The 26407-nt window shown below is 37.2% G+C and overlaps 1 protein-coding gene across 1 annotated transcript; it reads left to right on the forward strand.

Annotated features, from left to right (window-relative positions):
- Positions 1-41: 41 nt before the first annotated feature.
- On the forward strand, positions 42-25830 carry enpp2 (ectonucleotide pyrophosphatase/phosphodiesterase 2). Its single transcript, XM_079470390.1, has 25 exons — positions 42-200; positions 576-666; positions 10058-10213; positions 10340-10465; positions 11055-11115; positions 11617-11714; positions 11805-11884; positions 12018-12137; positions 12859-12914; positions 14007-14072; positions 14563-14635; positions 15624-15732; positions 15818-15943; positions 16286-16317; positions 16470-16597; positions 17928-18012; positions 18092-18179; positions 18854-19023; positions 19915-19960; positions 20921-21060; positions 21160-21295; positions 21435-21512; positions 24502-24634; positions 24716-24869; positions 25096-25830. Exons 1-25 carry the CDS (start codon positions 183-185, stop codon positions 25264-25266), a joined length of 2541 nt encoding a protein of 846 aa, XP_079326516.1. The 5' UTR covers positions 42-182; the 3' UTR covers positions 25267-25830.
- Positions 25831-26407: the final 577 nt, after the last annotated feature.

Consider the following 26407-nt stretch of genomic DNA (forward strand, 5'->3'; position numbering starts at 1 on the left):
GACACTAGACTCATATATCTGAGCTGCTGTAAAGAGCTCTGGGCGCAATTGGTCAGTGGTGTGTCAGTGACGTGGGTTCTCGTGTGTATTGGTTGGAGGTAAAGTAAACACACTTGAGTGGGCTTGTGAGTGTAGTGCGCTATAGGGTCTCAGTGCGAGTCAGGGAATACACAATAACAGCCATGCTCACGTTAAAATGGGTAAGATGAGGTTTTACATAATGCATGTCTTGCCTTTATAATGTTATTCTTCAGTAATGTTTATTATAACATTAGCCAACATTTAAAATCGCGTTTATTAAACATGTTTATGGTTGTTGCAGCATGTTGCGCATTTAATAGCATTTGACCTATTTAAGTTAAATTTCTTGACAGTTTCTCGCGGCTTACACGTGACGCATATAGATCTTACCGATGTATCTGTCGCAGTTAATCTATAGGTTGATACATACATGGACGCAGCCTGCTTAAATAGAAAGACGTGAACTTTTTGAGCGGTTGAAACTGCACAGATATCTCTTTCACAAAACCTTTTTACAATGTTTGAGTGAAGTTTGTGTGTTACTCTGTTCACAGATGTTCTCGTTCGTGTATCTTCTGTCACGGTCCGGTGTGTGTGAGGGGTATGTGGTCAGGCGCTCGGGCAGATCAGATCAGTCTCCCTCATGTAAGTTATAGCCTGACTCATTTGAAGACTTTTAGATAACAATAATACGTTGTTTGTGTTGTTCATACGTTTTTTATTACTATCACCATGTTGCTTTTAATTGGCAACTTCATACAAAAGCAAACCCATCTTTTATGATCATATCCACACTTGGTCTGAAGTTCATTCAGATCAGACCAGTTTGTGGTCTTTATAAACAACATTGGATTCGTGATTTGAAAATCTCACAGTGCTCTGCATTGTTAAAATGTTCATCATTCAAAATATATTCATCAGCAGTTCATTGTTACGTTCAAATGAATTGTTATTGGACGCTTTAACATTTACATTATATACGTATATGTGAATAGTTTGGGAAGAGAGGTTTTTTATGACAAAGCACAGTCCATATAGAAAGAGTGTTATTGGACGTTTTAACATTTACATTATATACGTATATGTGGATAGTTTGGGAAGAGAGGTTTTTTATGACAAAGCACAGTCCATATAGAAAGAGTGCTAGTGGACGTTTTAACATTTACATTATATACGTATATGTGGATAGTTTGGGAAGAGAGGTTTTTCATGACAAAGCACAGTCCATATAGAAAGAGTGCTAGTGGACGTTTTAACATTTACATTATATACGTATATGTGGATAGTTTGGAAAGAGAGGTTTTTTATGACAAAGCACAGTCCATATAGAAAGAGTGCTATTGGACGCTATAACATTTACATTATATACGTATATGTGGATAGTTTGGGAAGAGAGGTTTTTCATGACAAAGCACAGTCCATATAGAAAGAGTGCTATTGGACGTTTTAACATTTACATTATATACGTATATGTGGATAGTTTGGGAAGAGAGGTTTTTCATGACAAAGCACAGTCCATATAGAAAGAGTGCTATTGGACGTTTTAACATTTACATTATATACATATATGTGGATATTTTGGGAAGAGATGTTTTTTATGACAAAGCACAGTCCATATAGAAAGAGTGCTATTGGACGTTTTAACATTTACATTATATACGTATATGTGGATAGTTTGGGAAGAGAGGTTTTTCATGACAAAGCACAGTCCATATAGAAAGAGTGCTATTGGACGTTCTAACATTTACATTATATACGTATATGTGGATAGTTTGGGAAGAGAGGTTTTTCATGACAAAGCACAGTCCATATAGAAAGAGTGCTATTGGACGTTTTAACATTTACATTATATACGTATATGTGGATAGTTTGGGAAGAGAGGTTTTTCATGACAAAGCACAGTCCATATAGAAAGAGTGCTATTGGACGTTTTAACATTTACATTATATACGTATATGTGGATAGTTTGGGAAGAGAGGTTTTTCATGACAAAGCACAGTCCATATAGAAAGAGTGCTATTGGACGTTTTAACATTTACATTATAAACGTATATGTGGATAGTTTGGGAAGAGAGGTTTTTCATGACAAAGCACAGTCCATATAGAAAGAGTGCTATTGGACGTTTTAACATTTACATTATATACGTATTTGTGGATAGTTTGGGAAGAGAGGTTTTTAATGACAAAGCACAGTCCATATAGAAAGAGTGCTATTGGACGTTTTAACATTTACATTATATACGTATATGTGGATAGTTTGGGAAGAGAGGTTTTTCATGACAAAGCACAGTCCATATAGAAAGAGTGCTATTGGACGTTTTAACATTTACATTATATACGTATATGTGGATAGTTTGGGGAAAGAGGTTTTTCATGACAAAGCACAGTCCATATAGAAAGAGTGCTATTGGACACTTTAACATTTACATTATATACGTATATGTGGATAGTTTGGGAAGAGAGGTTTTTCATGACAAAGCACAGTCCATATAGAAAGAGTGCTATTGGATGTTTTAACATTTACATTATAGACGTATATGTGGATAGTTTGGAAAGAGAGGTTTTTCATGACAAAGCACAGTCCATATAGAAAGAGTGCTATTGGACGCTTTAACATTTACATTATATACGTATATGTGGATAGTTTGGAAAGAGAGGTTTTTTATGACAAAGCACAGTCCATATAGAAAGAGTGCTATTGGACGTTCTAACATTTACATTATAGACGTATATGTGGATAGTTTGGAAAGAGAGGTTTTTTATGACAAAGCACAGTCCATATAGAAAGAGTGCTATTGGACGTTTTAACATTTACATTATAGACGTATATGTGGATAGTTTGGAAAGAGAGGTTTTTCATGACAAAGCACAGTCCATATAGAAAGAGTGCTATTGGACGTTTTAACATTTACATTATATACGTATATGTGGATAGTTTGGGAAGAGAGGTTTTTCATGACAAAGCACAGTCCATATAGAAAGAGTGCTATCGGACGTTTTAACATTTTCATTATAGACATATATGTGGATAGTTTGGAAAGAGAGGTTTTTCATGACAAAGCACAGTCCATATAGAAAGAGTGCTATTGGACGTTTTAACATTTACATTATATACGTATATGTGGATAGTTTGGGAAGAGAGGTTTTTCATGACAAAGCACAGTCCATATAGAAAGAGTGCTATTGGACGCTTTAACATTTACATTATATACGTATATGTGGATAGTTTGGGAAGAGAGGTTTTTCATGACAAAGCACAGTCCATATAGAAAGAGTGCTATTGGACGTTTTAACATTTACATTATATACGTATATATGGATAGTTTGGGAAGAGAGGTTTTTTTATGACAAAGCACAGTCCATATAGAAAGAGTGCTATTGGACGTTTTAACATTTACGTTATATACGTATATGTGGATAGTTTGGGAAGAGAGTTTTTTCATGACAAAGCACAGTCCATATAGAAAGAGTGCTATTGGACGTTTTAACATTTACGTTATATACGTATATGTGGATAGTTTGGGAAGAGAGGTTTTTCATGACAAAGCACAGTCCATATAGAAAGAGTGCTATTGGACGTTTTAACATTTACGTTATATACGTATATGTGGATAGTTTGGGAAGAGAGTTTTTTCATGACAAACCACAGTCCATATAGAAAGAGTGCTATTGGACGTTTTAACATTTACATTATAGACGTATATGTGGATAGTTTGGAAAGAGAGGTTTTTCATGACAAAGCACAGTCCATATAGAAAGAGTGCTATTGGACGTTTTAACATTTACGTTATATACGTATATGTGGATAGTTTGGGAAGAGAGGTTTTTCATGACAAAGCACAGTCCATATAGAAAGAGTGCTATTGGACGTTTTAACATTTACATTATATACGTATATGTGGATAGTTTGGGAAGAGAGGTTTTTCATGACAAAGCACAGTCCATATAGAAAGAGTGCTATTGGACGTTTTAACATTTACATTATAGACGTATATGTGGATAGTTTGGAAAGAGAGGTTTTTCATGACAAAGCACAGTCCATATAGAAAGAGTGCTATTGGACGTTTTAACATTTACATTTTAGACGTATATGTGGATAGTTTGGGAAGAGAGGTTTTTCATGACAAAGCACAGTCCATATAGAAAGAGTGCTATTGGACGTTTTAACATTTACATTATATACGTATATGTGGATAGTTTGGGAAGAGAGGTTTTTCATGACAAAGCACAGTCCATATAGAAAGAGTGCTATTGGACGTTTTAACATTTACATTATATACGTATATGTGGATAGTTTGGGAAGAGAGGTTTTTCATGACAAAGCACAGTCCATATAGAAAGAGTGCTATTGGACGTTTTAACATTTACATTATATACGTATATGTGGATAGTTTGGGAAGAGAGGTTTTTTATGACAAAGCACAGTCCATATAGAAAGAGTGCTATTGGACGCTTTAACATTTACATTATATACGTATATGTGGATAGTTTGGGAAGAGAGGTTTTTCATGACAAAGCACAGTCCATATAGAAAGAGTGCTATTGGACGTTTTAACATTTACATTATATACGTATATGTGGATAGTTTGGGAAGAGAGGTTTTTCATGACAAAGCACAGTCCATATAGAAAGAGTGCTATTGGACGTTTTAACATTTACATTATATACGTATATGTGGATAGTTTGGGAAGAGAGGTTTTTCATGACAAAGCACAGTCCATATAGAAAGAGTGCTATTGGACGTTCTAACATTTACATTATATACATATATGTGGATAGTTTGGGAAGAGAGGTTTTTCATGACAAAGCACAGTCCATATAGAAAGAGTGCTATTGGACGTTCTAACATTTACATTATAGACGTATATGTGGATAGTTTGGAAAGAGAGGTTTTTTATGACAAAGCACAGTCCATATAGAAAGAGTGCTATTGGACGTTTTAACATTTACATTATAGACGTATATGTGGATAGTTTGGAAAGAGAGGTTTTTTATGACAAAGCACAGTCCATATAGAAAGAGTGCTATTGGACGTTTTAACATTTACATTATATACGTATATGTGGATAGTTTGGGAAGAGAGGTTTTTCATGACAAAGCACAGTCCATATAGAAAGAGTGCTATTGGACGTTCTAACATTTACATTATAGACGTATATGTGGATAGTTTGGAAAGAGAGGTTTTTTATGACAAAGCACAGTCCATATAGAAAGAGTGCTATTGGACGTTTTAACATTTACATTATAGACGTATATGTGGATAGTTTGGAAAGAGAGGTTTTTCATGACAAAGCACAGTCCATATAGAAAGAGTGCTATTGGACGTTTTAACATTTACATTATATACGTATATGTGGATAGTTTGGGAAGAGAGGTTTTTCATGACAAAGCACAGTCCATATAGAAAGAGTGCTATCGGACGTTTTAACATTTTCATTATAGACATATATGTGGATAGTTTGGAAAGAGAGGTTTTTCATGACAAAGCACAGTCCATATAGAAAGAGTGCTATTGGACGCTTTAACATTTACATTATATACGTATATGTGGATAGTTTGGGAAGAGAGGTTTTTCATGACAAAGCACAGTCCATATAGAAAGAGTGCTATTGGACGTTTTAACATTTACATTATATACGTATATATGGATAGTTTGGGAAGAGAGGTTTTTTTATGACAAAGCACAGTCCATATAGAAAGAGTGCTATTGGACGTTTTAACATTTACATTATATACGTATATATGGATAGTTTGGGAAGAGAGGTTTTTCATGACAAAGCACAGTCCATATAGAAAGAGTGCTATTGGACGTTTTAACATTTACATTATATACGTATATATGGATAGTTTGGGAAGAGAGGTTTTTCATGACAAAGCACAGTCCATATAGAAAGAGTGCTATTGGACGTTTTAACATTTACATTATATACGTATATATGGATAGTTTGGGAAGAGAGGTTTTTCATGACAAAGCACAGTCCATATAGAAAGAGTGCTATTGGACGTTTTAACATTTACATTATATACGTATATATGGATAGTTTGGGAAGAGAGGTTTTTCATGACAAAGCACAGTCCATATAGAAAGAGTGCTATTGGACGCTTTAACATTTACATTATATACGTATATGTGGATAGTTTGGGAAGAGAGGTTTTTCATGACAAAGCACAGTCCATATAGAAAGAGTGCTAGTGGACGTTTTAACATTTACATTATATACGTATATGTGGATAGTTTGGGAAGAGAGGTTTTTCATGACAAAGCACAGTCCATATAGAAAGAGTGCTATTGGACGTTTTAACATTTACATTATATACGTATATGTGGATAGTTTGGGAAGAGAGGTTTTTCATGACAAAGCACAGTCCATATAGAAAGAGTGCTATTGGACGTTTTAACATTTACATTATAGATGTATATGTGGATAGTTTGGAAAGAGAGTTTTTTCATGACAAAGCACAGTCCATATAGAAAGAGTGCTAGTGGACGTTTTAACATTTACATTATATACGTATATGTGGATAGTTTGGGAAGAGAGGTTTTTTATGACAAAGCACAGTCCATATAGAAAGAGTGCTATTGGAAGCTTTAACATTTACATTATAGACGTATATGTGGATAGTTTGGGAAGAGAGGTTTTTCATGACAAAGCACAGTCCATATAGAAAGAGTGCTATCGGACGTTTTAACATTTTCATTATATACGTATATGTGGATAGTTTGGGGAAAGAGGTTTTTCATGACAAAGCACAGTCCATATAGAAAGAGTGCTAGTGGACGTTTTAACATTTACATTATATACGTATATGTGGATAGTTTGGGAAGAGAGGTTTTTCATGACAAAGCACAGTCCATATAGAAAGAGTGCTATTGGACGTTTTAACATTTACATTATAGACGTATATGTGGATAGTTTGGAAAGAGAGTTTTTTCATGACAAAGCACAGTCCATATAGAAAGAGTGCTATTGGACGTTTTAACATTTACATTATATACGTATATGTGGATAGTTTGGGAAGAGAGGTTTTTTATGACAAAGCACAGTCCATATAGAAAGAGTGCTATTGGAAGCTTTAACATTTACATTATAGACGTATATGTGGATAGTTTGGGAAGAGAGGTTTTTCATGACAAAGCACAGTCCATATAGAAAGAGTGCTATCGGACGTTTTAACATTTTCATTATATACGTATATGTGGATAGTTTGGGAAGAGAGTTTTTTTATGACAAAGCACAGTCCATATAGAAAGAGTGCTATTGGACGTTCTAACATTTACATTATAGACGTATATGTGGATAGTTTGGAAAGAGAGGTTTTTTATGACAAAGCACAGTCCATATAGAAAGAGTGCTATTGGACGTTTTAACATTTACATTATAGACGTATATGTGGATAGTTTGGAAAGAGAGGTTTTTTATGACAAAACACAGTCCATATAGAAAGAGTGCTATTGGACGTTTTAACATTTACATTATAGACGTATATGTGGATAGTTTGGAAAGAGAGGTTTTTTATGACAAAGCACAGTCCATATAGAAAGAGTGCTATTGGACGCTTTAACATTTACATTATATACGTATATGTGGATAGTTTGGGAAGAGAGGTTTTTCATGACAAAGCACAGTCCATATAGAAAGAGTGCTATTGGACGTTTTAACATTTACATTATAGACGTATATGTGGATAGTTTGGAAAGAGAGGTTTTTTATGACAAAGCACAGTCCATATAGAAAGAGTGCTATTGGACGCTTTAACATTTACATTATATACGTATATGTGGATAGTTTGGGAAAAGAGGTTTTTTATGACAAAGCACAGTCCATATAGAAAGAGTGCTATTGGACGCTTTAACATTTACATTATATACGTATATGTGGATAGTTTGGGAAGAGAGGTTTTTCATGACAAAGCACAGTCCATATAGAAAGAGTGCTATTGGACTTTTTAACATTTACATTATAGACGTATATGTGGATAGTTTGGAAAGAGAGGTTTTTTATGACAAAGCACAGTCCATATAGAAAGAGTGCTATTGGACGTTCTAACATTTACATTATAGACGTATATGTGGATAGTTTGGAAAGAGAGTTTTTTTATGACAAAGCACAGTCCATATAGAAAGAGTGCTATTGGACGTTCTAACATTTACATTATAGACGTATATGTGGATAGTTTGGAAAGAGAGGTTTTTTATGACAAAGCACAGTCCATATAGAAAGAGTGCTATTGGACGTTTTAACATTTACATTATAAACGTATATGTGGATAGTTTGGGAAGAGAGGTTTTTTATGACAAAGCACAGTCCATATAGAAAGAGTGCTATTGGACGTTTTAACATTTACATTATAGACGTATATGTGGATAGTTTGGAAAGAGAGGTTTTTTATGACAAAGCACAGTCCATATAGAAAGAGTGCTATTGGACGTTTTAACATTTACATTATAAACGTATATGTGGATAGTTTGGGAAGAGAGGTTTTTTATGACAAAGCACAGTCCATATAGAAAGAGTGCTATTGGACGTTTTAACATTTACATTATAGACGTATATGTGGATAGTTTGGAAAGAGAGGTTTTTTATGACAAAGCACAGTCCATATAGAAAGAGTGCTATTGGAAGCTTTAACATTTACATTATATACATATATGTGGATAGTTTGGGAAGAGAGGTTTTTCATGACAAAGCACAGTCCATATAGAAAGAGTGCTATTGGACGTTTTAACATTTACATTATAGACGTATATGTGGATAGTTTGGAAAGAGAGGTTTTTTATGACAAAGCACAGTCCATATAGAAAGAGTGCTATTGGAAGCTTTAACATTTACATTATAGACGTATATGTGGATAGTTTGGGAAGAGAGGTTTTTCATGACAAAGCACAGTCCATATAGAAAGAGTGCTATTGGACTTTTTAACATTTTCATTATATACGTATATGTGGATAGTTTGGGAAGAGAGTTTTTTTATGACAAAGCACAGTCCATATAGAAAGAGTGCTGTTGTGTGTTTGTGCAAAGCCCAGACTTGTACGCCCCGCCAACATCGGTGTTTATCCCCACTGATGCCATTGCGCTTAAACAGGAGCAAACCCTTAGAGTCATGTTTCAATATCTTCAGCAGAAAATATATAGCCAATTGTTTCGAAATCAAACGCACAACACTTAGAATATAGATGCTTACTGAATTGTGGTCGCTTTGAAAGCAAGATGTAAGCTAAACCCAAACGTATGTAAAAACTTGAACACTATTCTTTTCCTGCCGTGCAAGCACCACTGTTTCTTTACTAATTTATTCCTTTGCATGTTCATGTTTACAATGATGTGTTCAATTTATATCATATTTGTCAGCTGACTTTATGATGTTGAACATGTCCTGGGAAAATGCTTGCATGTGATATTAGAGGTTTCACTGTAGTTTCCTCTCAGCTGGTTTTTGCAGTGTGTCTTGGAAAGCAGCGCTGTGTGCGTTTATGTACCCAAGACCAATTCAACTGATGCCATTGTAAACATGTCCAGAACGTCTTCCTGCTGGCTAGTTAATGTAGTTTAGTCGAGGTTGAACGAAAGGAAATCATTTGACTTTGTTTGATCCTGCCTTCAATTAATTATTATTCATACAACAATTTCATGGAACGTTTAAACGTAATAACACCGTTTGTTAGTTTTACTTTTCTTGAAACGCTTTGGTTTATTTTTGTCAAATGTAAGTCGGGACCATTGAAACAGCGGCTGTCTGTTGCTCTCTTAGCGGCTGATTGGCACGCTGATGGAAATGAGGGAAATATTTACTGTGCTCAGCCCTAAGTCAATATTAAGATGTGTAGAGAACATTTCAGCTCACTGACCCATATTTAAAATTTGCAGGTTTATATGATTGAACTGCATATAGATACAAATACAAATGTAACCTACACTTTCATTGACACAACTACTGACGTCTTATCATCCGACATCTGGTTTCTCCTCTGGCAAAGAAGAACTTTCCAAACTTTTCCAAATAACCTCTCTTGCTCTTTATCTCTTTCCCAAAGTTGTCGCTGACGTCCCTTCAAACAGCCTGTCTGGTTCATGTAAAAACAGGTGCTTTGAACTTGTGGAAGCTGAAGCGCCAAACTGTCGCTGCGATAACCTTTGTAAAACATACAACAGGTGTTGCTCGGATTTTGATGAGTACTGCTTGAAAACAGGTACGTGAAAATACGCTTTTGTGTCTTTCCAAAGGGCAGTTTCTTCTTACTTGCATGTGACTCCAACAGTTTATTTAAAGTTTGCATTTAGTTGAATTTGAACCCATGTTTTTTCTGTGCTTTTAGAGGGGGGTTTCGAATGTAGTAAAGAACGCTGTGGCGAAACACGTAATGACCAACATGCCTGTCACTGCTCAGAGGACTGCATGGCCAAAGGAGACTGCTGCACCAACTACAGGTCTCTCTGCAAAGGTGGGAGACTTTTGGTTATGCAAATATAATTTTTTTAAATAGCTTAAGAAACTTTCTCATGTTTTCTATATTCAACCACTACTAAACAACAACGTATCCGATTGTTGGGTGATTTTAACTCTTGGGACAGTACATATCGCTGTCGATAGCAACCATGATATCTAATAATATGAAGCAGTATAAGGAGGAAGCCATTTATTCACCATCATGCAGTTTAAAATCTGTATTTAACTCTTCCTTCTGTGGAACACAAAAGAAGATATTTTGAGACATGTTTTGTACCTGCACAATTGAAGTCAAAGGATCCCAGTGTTTTGTACGGTTTCAAACATTCTTCAAAATATCTTCTTTTGTGTTCTGAAGAAAAAAAATGACTAAATGTTAAAGTAATTTTATTTGTGCAACTATCCATAACTTATTTTATTGAATAGAGTTTATAGGTCAGAAAAATGATGTAGGAACTTAAAAAATATGTGTAAGGTGGGGATGGGCGTGAAAAGCACTGGAAGGTCTCGTTGAAGAAATTAATGTGTTTGCATGTGTGTGGCCAAACACCTGGTGTTATTGACACACTTCCTCCCTGTGTTAGGTGACGTCCCCTGGCTACAGGAAGAGTGTGAGGAGATTAAGAACCACGAGTGTCCTGCCGGGTGAGACATCGCAGTGACAAACATCACACCACAGTCCTCACATCCATCCCACCTTTTATATTCAACACGACACACATATCTTGGCCCACAGCTGGACTTTACAAACCAGCGGACAGAGAAAGATTAATTGGTAGAATGCTGTGAAGTGCTTCTTGATGCCAAACACAGAATTTAAAGATGGATGTAGGGCCTAAGCGTGACCAAACACCTATCAAGTAGCACTGCTGGGGACTTTTGTGTTAATGGATGCATGACACGTGTGTAGTTTTCTTTCCTTTGTTGATGCTTTTCCAATTTAAATGTGTTATGAATGCTTTAGTTTATTTATTAGAATGGACACATACCTAAATGAGTAAAACTATAATTAATAGACATAAATATTAATATAATATGAAAAAAGACTTACCTGTCTACTACTGTACAAATGATCAAATTAATCAATCTTAGCAGCAAACGGCAATTGTGTTTGAAATTGGTGTTCTAATACCTTTGTTTATGTAGTTTTGTTCGGCCCCCTGTCATCTTGCTGTCTATTGATGGCTTTCGTGCGTCTTTCATGAAGAGAGGAAGCACAGTGATCCCCAACATTGAAAAACTACGTAAGACCTGTCATGACTTTTAAATAACTGCTTGAGATATGTGGCTCTACATATGAATTTACAGATAATGATTTGTCACGTCTCTTATAGGATCATGTGGAACCCATGCACCATACATGAGACCTATGTACCCCACCAAAACCTACCCGAATTTATATACCATTACAACAGTACGTACTTATCAAGAAGGTTTAATAAAGCTCAGCCTTTATTAATCTTTGTGTTTGGTACGATCGTGTTGTTTCTGTTGCATTCAATATGGGTTTGCATTAATGATCTTTTCTTATTTTTGCTTTCCTGAAGGGGCTTTACCCAGAGTCGCACGGAATTGTAGGTAACTCCATGTATGACCCTGTCTTTGATGCCAGCTTTAACATCCGCGGGAAAGAAAAGCTCAACCATCGTTGGTGGGGAGGACAGCCTGTGAGTTGCTCACCCATTTCTTCGATTGAAGGGATAGTTCCCCCGAAAATCATCCACATGTCAATGTAAACGTGTAGGGTTCATGTGAAAGAATATGTTAAAAAGCACATCTATGCCGAGCAGTTGGTTAGGTCAGCATTTTAAGCAGTACACTTTGGTCTTGGCGAGACGTGTAAGAGAACATCAAAGCAGTTCGAGCAAGTATCTCACTTGCGCAAGTTTCTTACACTTCAACCAGTGAAATATTAAGACACCATAAAACTGAACATCATGTCAGTGAGCTTTTTAAAGTTTGAGCTACACAAAGTTGAGAAGGCGCCGTCTCCAACACATCTGCCAACTATTAGCCCAAACAGCTGGTCTCAATTCTCAGTTTTCACTTAACTTTATTTCCTCCAGACCCCACTGATTTAGCCGTGATGGTGAATGAGGCAATCTACATTAAAGCTCACAGATGGAACTGACGCAGTCTGGTCGCTGAAATTTGACAAGTTCTGCCAAACATTTGCGGAAGATGATTAGAAAACGATTATGCACAAAGAACGATTGTCTCTTATTTCTACAGTGTACTTCTGTTCCCTAGACATTTTTTCCATCTGGTGGTCTGTTGCGTGAAATGAGAGGCATATAATTCTCCGTGATTTGAAGAAACCGTTTTTCACAAAATACATAGTAGTCCACTGCCTGTTTTCTCTGACAACTCTTTTTCTCCTTTACCTAGATCTGGATCACTGCAGTGAAACAGGGAGTAAAGGCTGGAACTTTTTTCTGGCCTGTGTAAGTAAATATGAGCTTGGAAACCGCCCATAACACTCTAGCAACACCCTGGCAACCACATGGGGGGGGGGGGTTGTTGAAAATCATATTTGGGCTGACAGCTCAGTAACCACCCATAATACTCGAGCATCACTCTTGTAACCATAAAGCGGTGCGCTAAAAACAACCTTAGCACTTGTCTAACAATGCCCTAGCAACCACACATAACACCCTGGCAACCACATCATAATGGGCTAAAACCCATGTTAGAATTAAATTTTCCCCATTTTTCAACAATTTTAGAACCAATGTAGCTCAAGCTTAGCAACAGTGATGCAGTGATTTCTGAACTGCCAGGTACCACTCACGTTTTCTTTAGATGTTACACTACTGAAAACAGGCCCTTTGGGAAAATTACACCACAATTGCACCCAGTTCGATTTCATACGATAGAGGAAGCCACATTAAGGTTCTTGTTCTGATGTTCTCTCAGGCAAGTCTCGGGCTTGCCTAGACTGAAACACAAAGGTCCCCTCATGTGCACTCACAGAGGGCCTTCACAGACACAGACAACTCTGGCTGCTTTGCTAGCCATTTTTGAGAAAGACCCTATTTAGAGACCTATTTAGTCTACACTGCATGTTAAGCTCAGTGAAAATGCAAAGTACCTTTCTGGAGCGATTTCCATTAGCCTCAGTGCTAGAGGAAATTGAGTTGGATATTCTTATCTAAGCCAGAAATTCATGGGGCCTGATGCTAATGTATAGATTTTCATCATGTTAATAGGAGTGCATTTACTGTAGAGATTAATTTAGATAATCTTTCCTGCTCTCTCGTCCCTTGGTACTCCATATAAACACAAACTGTATTGACCACATATGTACATGTGTTCCCTATAGATGTCAGATTCGAAGGTCTGCTGCATTAACAGACCACTTTTAAAACATTTCAGCTATACACACTTTAAATGGCCCAGAATCTGAAGATCTGGCCAAAGAATATATATATTTAATGCATGTTGTGTGTCCACGCTGTATATAGTTTGTCTGCATTTATCCCAATACCTTTATATATGTTTATTTATATGTTATTATATGTTTATTTACATCATAGTGGGATTCAACTGGAAAGGCGAGCTCTGACAATGTTACAATGGCTTCACCTACCAGATGCAGAAAGGTCAGAATATCCCTTTGTACTCAATATTCGCCATACAATATTTTAGTAAACTATCAAGCTAAAAACGTGTTAACTTTTCACAAAACTTTTACAATTTTAAAAGATGTATTGAATTTTTTATGATATATTAGCTTTTTTTATTTTGCTTTCGTGTTTGTTTGACCTTTGTGGGAAGAGTTATTATAGCTTTGTTTTCAGTTTTATTATAGTTATTAAAGTTATTAATATTTGTAATTAGATTGTTATATTTCATTACATGTTTTAGTTAACAATTTTTGTGCCTCAGCATAAACTTATTTCATTTTATTCCTGAGGCATCATTTCTAGCTTCCATTTTTGTTTGCATTAAATTCTTCTAATAATTATAAAAGCAAATCTTTAATTTGATTTTAGTAAACAGAAATGTTTTAATTTGTACCTTTTTTAGTAAACTATAATACCCTCGATGTGGGGAGGGGCTTGAAGGTAACAGGTGTCTGTGTGTTCGCAGGCCATATGTTTATGCCATGCATTCTGAACAGCTGGATACCTACGGCCACAAACTAGGACCCCAAAGCACCGAGGTGAGCATGAAAACACACCGAGAAGACCACCAGCTGACTGTGACTGTGTCCCTCACACCCGCTTCAGACATGCACACATAAACATATACCCTCAAAAAATGAACTGTCACTGCTGTTAGTTCTACTTAACCCATCCTTGTTCACAGCACATAAAGAATGCAAGTAACTGAATTAACGTAAGTTAACTTTGTTATTTATACTAAACATTTAGATCTGTCAGCTTTACTTAACAAGTCTTTGACTGGTCAACTTAACATTGTTGAGTAAAACGCGAAACCCTATAATATTGAACCCATTGTTGAGTTTACTCAATATAAACAAGTTAATTCAACTTGACTGGTTGAGGGGGATTTCAGTTCCCAGCATGCTCTGCGTAAGGCTGCATTTAGGCAGTACATTTCTAAATTTTTTATTATTTTAAGTGTTTTTCAGTAAAGAAAAAAGACTTGTCTGTCCTTAATGTCCATTTATCATAGAGGTTTAAAAGAGTTTGTTTTATTTTTTAAGGGTTGCCATTGTTTTGAAGAGTGGTACATATGCTTTTACGTACATATGCTTAGGTTTACGTTTACCCATGATGTCTATTGCATCATTCAATGAGCTTTATCTTTCCAATACTGAGATGCCTCTCATCTGATTTGCTCATTGTGTTGTGACTTACATGAGGTAAACCTGTATATAATTTATGTATGACAACAAAAAGTACCATTGAGAAGGATAAATATTGAGTTTTATTAACTTCAAATTACTGGTACAATCGCAATGGTTTGAATTTACTCCAAAAAGTTGTCAACGTTACTTAATTTTATTTTGTTCATACAACTAAAGTGTTATTTGTTCAAATGACTTAATACAGTAATGCAAATAAACCCCATTGCAGACTCGGCAAACACTGCTTACATTCGCACTAAAACAGCAGTGTGAGTACATTCAGACTGTGGATGTTGCTGGTGTACCTTTAATCCTGACGCTGTTTATCCATTTGCAGCTTGATGGCCCGCTGAGGGAGATTGACAAGGTGATCGGACAGCTGATGGAAGGCTTGAAACAGATGAAACTGCATCGCTGTGTCAATATCATCTTGGTTGGAGACCACGGTACTACATTCAGCAGTTCTGGACATACAATTCTATAAATCTTTTCAGTTTATTCACAGATCTATTGCAAATGTCTCCTCTTCAGGTATGGAGGAAGCTCACTGTGACCGCACCGAGTTCCTGAGCTCCTACATGTCCAACACCGAAGATCTCATCCTAATTCCTGGCTCTCTTGGAAGAATCCGAGCCCGATATCCGAACAACTCCAAATGTTAGTAATTATGGAAACTGTCTTGTCTTGGCTACACGTGTTATACTCAAAATGTCGACTTTTACAATTGTGTCCAGATAGACTGCTTGCAACCAGATCAAAAGGGTCATAATTATATCAAATCTTTTGTGCTAATTTGTATGGGACATGGTGATGGGGAGTAATGCAGAATACAATCCAGAGTAATGCAGAACTACAGGACATGGAAGAAAAATGCATGTGTAATGCATTTTTATATTGATTTATATGTTTGCAAGCATGTGAGTCCGAACTCTACAACAATGCACACATATAATAAACCATATCGATATCTAATCAAACGTTTTCTCTGGTTTTGTCTAGACGATGCAAAAGCGGTTGTGGCAAATCTTACTGTGAGTAAAATTGCTCAAATGTTTTTTAAATGATTGTCTGTTTTGACAATATATAATAGCAGTAGTGTATTACAGCTGGCCCTATGTAAACAGGCTCTGTATTGATTATTCAGATCATTGCAGAACATGCTGTTTTCTCTGTTCTCTTACAGTGTAAAAAGCCAGACCAGCATTTTAAGCCGTACTTGAAGCAGCACCTTCCCAAACGGCTCCATTACGCCAACAACCGCAGAATCGAGGAGATTCACTTGATGGTTGAGAGGAAATGGCACATAGCACGGTAAATGTCATCACACATAACTGCGTCTCTGTGAGGTAGAGACCTCAATACTTCACTGCAAAAATAAACAAATAAATCATTAAATTAGTATTTTTTTCCAGTGAACATACAGTATGTATGAAGTTATACAACGGTGACGACATTAAGAATATTATTTTGTTGTTTTCTAGGGACTTTTAGATTTTTAACTTGAAAAATAAGACCCGATAAAGAAAATCTATTTTGCAGCGTTGTACCTCATTGGAGGTCTCCAGGAATGTACCTCTTTCACATTTTAACCACACCGCAATCACTCATATCCAACTTTCAAATGGAGAGCTGTGACCTCTAAGGAAACCCGATGAGGTCATTGACATTAACCAACAGCTAACAGCCCGTCCACCACGGATGAGGATGCCGAAACAGACGTGTCCTCACAGCAGGGTCGGGACACCCTCCACTGTTTGCTTTGGCCGACAGTGAAGCCCCAATGAAAGCAAGCTTTCAGACAGCCTGGTGGAGATACAGTCTAATCTGTGGCACCAGAGCGTGGAAGTGAATCACTTCAGTCTCACCCTGCCTGTGCTGTAGTCTATGGCATGAAGCGAGCAATTAAATCAACTGCTGGAGTTTACGAAATGAAGCAGAATATTTATGAGCAGGTCTGATGCTAACATGTTATTTGCTTGCTGCCGGGACCGCTGGAATCACTAGATTTACTGTAGTGTCTGCTTTCCAATGAGTAAAAACTGAAGTTTTAGTGTGCTACTATGGGTCTCCTTGGCTGGTGCATAAATTTGCTCAGCATGTTCCCTTGCATCCAAACACTGGTTTATGCCAGAGAACTCAACACTGGACTTTATGTGCAGTCAGATTGATCTACACCAACATTAACGTGTCATTAACAACATTAACAAGCCGTTTAGATGTGACCTGATATAATACATACATATTTGAAATCTGTTCGTAAGGTCAACATGCAAACATACAGTTATTGACTTTTCTTTTTTTTCTTACACGTTCCTCATGAGCTTGTGATGTCAATCTTATAACATTTAGTCATTTAGCAGAAGCTTTTATCCAAAGCGATATCTCATACAGGAGCGATAATACAATAGATAAATAGATAAATACAAAGTTGCTAGTTTACACAAACGCCAGAACAATACCTGTTGAGAGAAAGAGAGAGGGCGAAAAACTAGTTTTTTTAACAGTTTCACAGTCTTTTTAATGTAGTTTTATGTGGTTGACCAGACTGAGTCGGGAAGAATGACAAATGCATATAACAAAATACATGCAGTCAAGAGATAGAATCTGTAATGCCCGCTTTGGATGTGTCTGTCTGATACAGGAAGGCCTATGAAACAAAGAGGAATCATGGAAAATGTGGGTTTGCCGGTGATCACGGATATGACAATAAGATCAACAGCATGCAGGTCTGGTTTGCTTTGTTTTCTATGCTGTTTTTGTTTGTCATTTTTTTGGCTTGGCGACTTACTTCGGCGTTCTTTTCAGACCATTTTCCTTGGATATGGACCGGCTTTCAAATTCAAGACAAAAATCCCACCGTTCGAGAATATTGAGCTTTACAATGTCATGTGTGGTGAGAACATTTTTATTCTTCAAGTTCTTGACTGCAACGTAAAAAATCTTAATTTTGAGTTTTAATTCAAAATCATCTTCCATTAAAGGTTTATTCTCCATCATTGATTTTTTTTATGGATTTTCATCCTGGAGAAACTATTTCTGTATTTATTATTTAACATTCATTACTTTTACTGGATTTCTTTCACAGTTGCCTACGTAAAGGACGGTCCCAAAGCAAATTTTTGATTTTATAGAGCATTTGTATATGTTATATTGTAGGCCATCGCAAAGTAAACTAGTAAAGTTAATCGCTGTCATTGCCTATAATTTTATTTCATTGCATATCATCCGAGGCAGGTTTTAAAGTGTTGCTTGGCTAATATAAATTAATACAGTACCCTTGTGCTTCATATGTATTAACTGTAATTTCCTATAGCTCAGCTTATTTATTCAGTCGTAGTTGTTGACACTATTTCAGCTGTAGACCCACTAAATGCAGTTTCTTGGTTTTATCGAATTAAAAATGTGTGTAAAGATAAAATATCACATAAATGTAATAAAAATTGAAATGACAGGGCAAACCGTCAAACAGAATGTGTCCCACATGAACAATGACATACTTGTCAACTTTAATAACATAACAATTCATCGTTTAAAGCTTCTCACAGATCTTTTTCCATTCCTCTCCAGATCTGCTCGGCTTGAAACCGGTTCCTAATAACGGGACCCACGGCAGTCTTAATCAGCTTTTCCGGAGCCCAGTGTACATACCCACCATGCCTGAAGAAGTGTCCAAACCAAACCTTGCAGGTCCAATCACGGCTCTTACAGACGACCTGGGCTGTACCTGCGAAGACAAGGTCAGCAAAATAGTATTCAAACCAAAATAAACCATCTAATCATTTCTGTTACACATTTATTTTCTCATCGCTTCACAGTTTTATTGATCACAAGTGGTTTCTGAAGACCCCTATATTTGGGTTTATAAAAGTGTTCTTTTATTTAACGTTTGTTATTAGCCACAAATAAGGCCAAGCGGAAATCACATACACTTACATTGTCAAAGAGCCATATACTGTATGAGAACCAGATAATCATACAGACCTTTGGGGCGGTCCTGTTTGATCCAGTAAGTAACTGGCAACCCCAAAGCAACACCCTACTACAAATTTGTTTCCCGTTTGAGTGGTGTCATTCACATTTTCTTCAAATAATGTTCAAATGTAGTTATTTATATCTCTTCTGTTGTTTAGAACATTTTTATGATTTTATTTTAGCAAAGAGTCATTCGTTTTGACTATATTCTTATCCAGATATGACTGCTCGGTCTCACACACTGTTGAAGTCACATTTCAAGTAGAAAAGTAATTGCGTAAGCCATCCTTAAATCTTATAGAAGCTCTTTGCTTCATGTGCATGTCCTTGTGCATTTATCAGGAACTGTTGTTGCATGTTTAATGTCATTTCTTCGATCCTGTTCAGAAGTGTGGTCGGTTGCCATTGCTTCTCTCTTGAGCTGCTTAGATTGTTTCGACAATCCTAAATCACAGTAATGGCTTCGAAAGACTAAAGTGTTTCCTCCCCCTGCCTCTGAAAGTTTCTTTGCCTTCTGCTCAGATGTAGATCTCTCGCTGGAGGTTTTCACCTTTAATCTTTTGCAGTTGCGTTCAAAAAGTAGGGGGCAGAGGGCATTGAAAGTGACCCTTGTAAGAGGCTATAACCTGGAGTCACTGTGGCTCTGTCTGTTACAGAACAAAGTGGAAGAGCTCAATCAACGACTGAGACAAGTTATTGATGGTAATGCCCCTCGCCTTCTCTCGAGACAAGCCGAAAAGCTTTTTTATGTACATTTGACTTACACTGTTGACGTTTCATTAAAGGGAATGCAATACCTAAAAATGAAAATTCTGTCAAATTATAATGACTTGCTTTCTTTTTTGTGGGGTTTCATGTGATTGTTAAAGCCATACAACAACGTTGTTAAATATACAGAACATTTACATGAACATTTTACCCTCTGTCATTGTAGCTCATTGTAGCCCGTTCACACCAAGAATTATAAATAAGCATCCACAAACAAAAATGCTGTTATATTTATTCTAAGCATGCATGGTGTAGTTTCATATTTTAAAAGCACATGCATTTTACATTCAAATGGATTTTAATAGTGATCCTAACATAAGTGTTCCTCCGTATTGCTAGTGCACACAATTTGTATTTTATCTTGGTGTGAACTGGCCATAAATCATGACAGAATTTCCCTTTGTGGTTGAACAATCTCTTTAATATGTTTGTGTCTGTGCTGCACTACCAGAAGACTGTCATCATTTTTCTTTATTCTTGTCTGTCTGTTCCTCAAAGGGAAAGTTCACCCCAACTCTGTCATCATTTACCCACCTTCGAGTTGCTCATATCTGTATAAATGTCTTTGTTCTGATGAACACAGAGGAGGATATTTGGAAGCTTGTAACCAAACAGCTCTTGGTCACTATGAACTACCAGGGAAACACTCTGTGTCAATTTAGGAACACTTCTGGGGCACTTTTGTCCACCATTGTAATTTTTCCTACTATGGTAGTCGATGGTGCCCCAGAACTGTTTGTTTACAAGCATTTGTCCAAATATCTTTTCTGTGTTCAGATTTGGAACAACTTGAGGGGGGGGGTGAATGAAGACATAATTCTGGTCGAACTGCTCCTTTAAGCTATTCCTCTTGTCATATTTCTTGTAATTAGATTTTTCTTTCTCCTTTTTTAGACAGCAGGAATCTTCCGTATGGTCGGCCAGCAGTCATGTTCCGCACCAAATACTTCATCCTCCATCACAGTGACTACATTAGTGGCTACAGTGAAGCCATTTCAATGCCTCTCTGGACGTCCTACACGGTTTCAAAGCAGGTACACTGTACACTGTCAGGCTGTGGTCACTTCACAAAACATATCATACAGTTGAACTCTGGATTGAGATCTGAAGGGAACTCTATCTGTTTCGTGCAGGTGGATTTTACCACCTTCCCAGAGTCTCTCAGTAACTGCGTTCGGCCTGATGTCAGAGTTCCTCCAGCGTACAGTCAGTCCTGTTCAAGCTATCGGGCAGACAAGCAGATCTCTTACGGCTTCTTATATCCACCTCGTGAGTCTCCCTTTCTCCTTTTACGATGTCATTCTTTTACTTTGCATGTGCAGATTCAGTGTGCGTCTGTCAGTCATAGACGTCGAGTCAACATTGTCAAAAGCTGTTTTTAATTTGTTCACCGTGCTTTCATTGACAGAGCTGTCCTCCAATCAGGATGCAAGATATGATGGTGTTCTCATTACCAACAATGTACCGATGTACCCGGCATTCAAGCGTAAGTGCTCCTTTTCTTTCCAAAGTTAGTGCTCTCCGGCCATCTCTCGGGCAACCATTGGCCACGCTAGCCGTTTAGACGAGGAGGTATAACCAAAGAATATATGGATTATATGAACTGAAAACACCTTGCAATAACTCTGCTACTACATTTATCTTCACTGAGGTTGTCTATATTGGTTGGTTGGTTCTTGTCACATTCTGAAAAGAATAATATGTTCATCTTAATGCGGAAAAATTAGTGCGCCGCACCGAAAAGCGCGTCGTGACAGTGTCGCTTCCTATTCTTTTAAAATACTGAAATGCACGCAGCAGAATACGCAAAATGTGAATGGCCCCCAAGACATTCAATGATCCTGTTGAATCGGCCAACATCACACATACAATTGCCTATGCTGCAATGATCAAAGGTGACGGGTTATTTTTCCATGTTAAAATACTTCCTCCTGTCCCAAGTGAATATGCAGTGACTATAAATAGCTGAATTTTTTGTCAAATAAATATATTTTTTGGTGCCAATAATGACATTAGTTTTGTAAGTTATCAAAAAGATGTTGAGGTATATATCTAAACAGTGTGTGCCGCAGTAAAACTGATGCCCAGTTGATGTTCTTGATGTTGCAGGATAACATCTCAAGTTTGGTTTGACAAGTTTATGATGAGTTGAATCTGATTTACAACACGCTGAGATGCACCCAAAAATTTGCTCACTCTCATGTCATTTTAAACCTTTATGGCTTTCTTCCCACCGCAAAACACAAAAGAAGACATTTTTAAGAGAGTTGGTCATCAAACAACGCCGGCCCCCATTGACTTCCATTGAATGGACACAAAACCAATGCAAGTCAATTGGTGCCAGTTAACAACATTCTTTTTTGTGTACTGCGGAAGAAAGAAAGTCAAACAGGGTTTGAAATGACAAGAGGTGGGTAAATGATGACAGAATTTCACTTTAAGACGCGCAAGTTGGCAGATATTTCTCCAAAACATGTGGGCTGAAGCTGATAGTGTTTAACTTCAAGAGAATATTGAATTTCAGTCTCTAAGGGGAAGGTCTTGTGTATGCTTAGCAGGTAGAGTGTGTGGTCAGACAGGGTTGATTTCAGTTTTGCCTTCCTGAGGTCTGCTTGACATTAACCAACGAACGACCACCAGCAAGGTCTGCCGGGCTTTTAGGAAGTGATTCGTTTTGCTTAGCCATAATGTCCCCCGGCAGCCCTCACGAAATAAGCCTGAACGGAAATGAATGCGTGTGTGTCTTTGTGTGTTTGCTCTGCTGTCTGTGTGTGGAACAGAAAGCGGTGTGCGTGTGGCCTGTGGCGAGACTCCATTTGAAATCAGGTCACTGTATTAGTGCCACCTCTGTCTTGGATGAAGCGAAGGTACACGCACACGTATCTTCCCAGAGGAAAAATGTCCCTTTACAGACACCCACACAAAATAACAAGCACAGATACTCACATACACCACACACAGATTCATGAACATTGACGCTTAGATCTGCAGCCTCTATGGGAATCTGTAGTACGGAGGGTTCGGCAGTTAAGAGCACAATGATGGATGCTGTGTCTGCTTTAGATTAGCTGTGCTGTTAGCACAACCACCACCCACAGAGAGACACAACTTTCTCTCTTTCATACTCAACCGGGTACCTTCTGAGGTCTCCTGATCACTTTCATCCTAAGTGACATACATACATATCCTCGTCCCACCTGGGGTTAGAGCCAGGGTGCAAATTACGGAGTGGGGGATGTCGACACCTTTATTTAAATCTTGCACTTTTCCGAGAGAGGTCGAAACAAAGGTAAGGGGAAGAGATAGAGCGATATCGGCTAGGCTGATGTTAAGATGATTTATAATTATTGGGTTTTATTGGCTTTAGATGATAATTATTATTGCTTATTCTCCTACAGAAGTGGACGATTTCTTGGTGTCCACAAACTCCACTCAACGACCGTCACTGTTCTCTGTGTTTTTCTGAAAGAACATTTTTCTCATTGTTATTTGCGATCTGTATGACTTTCTTCTGCAGAACACAAAAGAAGATACTTTGAAAAATGTTGGTAACATCATTGGCACCCATTGACTTCCACTGTATGGACACAAACCCTTGACACATTTCTCAAAACATCGTCTGTTGTATTCCACAGAAGAAAGAGCCATATACATGTTATGAAAGGCATGGATAAACGACGACATCATTTTTAGTTTTTGGATGACCAATGGTTTTCAAACCTTTTCGTTTTAAGGCCCCCTTATAATCTTAAACTTAGAATTTTTATTAAACCAAAAACATATTCAGTTATTCAATGCTACAACACTTGATTGCATATTATGTCTAAATGTCTATATTTCATAAAATGTCACAACATATGTGGTCCCGTGGATCCATTTTGACGCCCCAGTTTGAGAACCACTGCTTTAAACTACAGGGTTTGAAACCTAGGAAACACAGATACCGATCAAACGGTATAGCTTAAAGGTGCCATGTGTCATTTTTTGGAGGATATATTGACAGAAATGCAATATGATATACATAGCTATGTCTTCAGAGGTGTATAAAGACCTTACATAATGAGGCGTTATGTTTTTATTGCCTCAGAACGAGCTATTTTTATCTACGTACACCGCGGGTCCCCTTGCATGGAATTCGCCATGTTGTTTCTACAGTAGCCCAAAACGGACAAACTGCTCTACAGAGCGCATTTCGTAATGACTATCTTTCGGGAATGAAGTGAATACGTGACGACATCTTAGTTCTGTGTCAGGCACCGTTGTGCTTCGAAAGGGAGAGGGGGAGTGAGTCGTTGGTTGCAATTCGCAACCTCACCTCTAGATGCCGTTAAATTGGACCTTGTAAATTGCTTTGAATAAGTGTCTGCCAAATGCATAAATGTTAACGTTATCTGTTATTAAAAAACCACATGTTTAATCCATCTTTTTTGTTCTTTGTACTGCTCTTTCTCTCCATCCGTGTTTGGCTGTTTTAGGTGTTTGGGGCTACTTCCAGAAAGCTCTTGTGAAACGGTACGCCAGCGAGAGAAATGGAGTGAATGTGGTCATCGGCCCCATCTTTGACTTTGACAATGACGGTCTTAGAGATTCAGCAGAGAAAATAAAACAGTAAGTTACCGAACTGCGGCTCGTACATGAACGTTTATTAATGCATTGCTTTGAGTATTTTGAGTCTTTATTTCATTGCAGATATTCCACCGGACCCGTGCCGATCCCCACCAGTTACTACATCGTGGTAACAAGTTGTCTGGATTACACACATTCTGTTGACTCCTGTGTTGGTCCTCTCAGTGTTTTCTCTCACATACTTCCTCACCGACAGGAAAATGATGAGACCTGTAATGTAAGTGGAGATCTTCTCTATAATGAATACACGTTCATAATGAAAGGAAGGCAAACGTCAACACATATAGCAAATAATCATAAAAATGTATTTCTGTCAACTAAGATGAGTGAACAATGACACGTGTGATGTACACAGGACAGCAAAGCAGAAAATATCCAGGACCATGTAGAAGTTTGATCATTTGGGTCTATAATCCGTGTTAAACACATTTCTGCCTTCTCAGAGTTCAGAGGACGAGTCAAAGTGGGTGGAGGATCTAATGAAGATGCACACAGCACGTGTACGAGATGTGGAGTTACTCACAGGACTGGACTTTTATCGTCGGACAAGCAGGACCTACGAGGAGATCCTCTTTCTAAAGACCTACTTACACACATATGAGAGCGAGATCTAAACCACTGTCTCATTACTTCTGCATCCTGACATAGTTAGGTGTTTATTTTTATACAAGCTATCATATTTATTGTTCTTTCTTTGTTAATCTTTTATTTCCCCCCTTAACGTCAGTGAATCCTACGCATGAATGGACCATCATGTTCTTTATTGAATGTTGTAATTATATTGTAAAAATGTCCTGTTTGTTATTGTGATTTGTTTAATGTTATAATGTGCTGGATGTAACCAAATAGACAGGTTTATGTACTGTAAACGGTTTTTAAACTTGTTTCAGTGTTTTTCAACATTTTAGTCTGTGAAGTGTCTCATTTCTGAACGTTATGACAGTAAACATTTTGTACTTACAGGAGTTTTGTCTGCTCATTTGAAAGATAACAGCGCCATCTGGTGGTTAAATGACAGATTACGTGTTACAATACAATAATGAGGTTAGATTCAGAGGTTTGTGTCTCTTGCTGTACCTGGTATCTTGTGGAGGGCTTCATTTAAATACACCGAATTTGAGATTGAGATACTCTTTTTGGTAGAAAAAACACACAGGATTAAATACATTTTTCAATTTAACAGTCAGTTCTTCTTAATGTGTAAGATTACCAAGTTTATTGCACAGTGCATCATTAATATTGCAAACACCCGTATCACTATAAACCCACATATTATGCTCTCAAATGCATACACTCAAAGCAGATTGGATACGTTCAAGTAACACTCTGGTCTCTATCTTTTACTGTCAACATAATATTTTACATTCACAAGGAACCATTCAGTTGAAGGTTCTTTAAAGAACCATCTCTTTCTTAATTTTTTATAATCTGAAGAACCTTTTTGAAACAATGGTTCTTCAGATGGTAAAGTTTCTTTAAGGAACCAAAAGGTTCTTCTTCTTGTTTTTTAAGCACCTTTTTGTTAGGAGTGTAAACCATTTTTAATCACTATTTACGCTCGCACTGGGTTTTTCAAATATCAAACCAATTCAAAGTATTAAAAGGTGCTTGTCAACTTTGACAACACAGTATTTAATCATTACAAAAAGTATTTAATCCATTTCCTGAAAAACAACTAATTCTGACCTCTGAGATTTTGGAAGAACAGCAACGATATTCAATAATTGTAAAAGTATCAAAATATTCTGGTGCAGT

The sequence above is a fragment of the Barbatula barbatula genome (assembly GCF_947034865.1).
Source record: "Barbatula barbatula genome assembly, chromosome: 12".
Taxonomy (NCBI): Eukaryota; Metazoa; Chordata; class Actinopteri; order Cypriniformes; family Nemacheilidae; genus Barbatula; species Barbatula barbatula.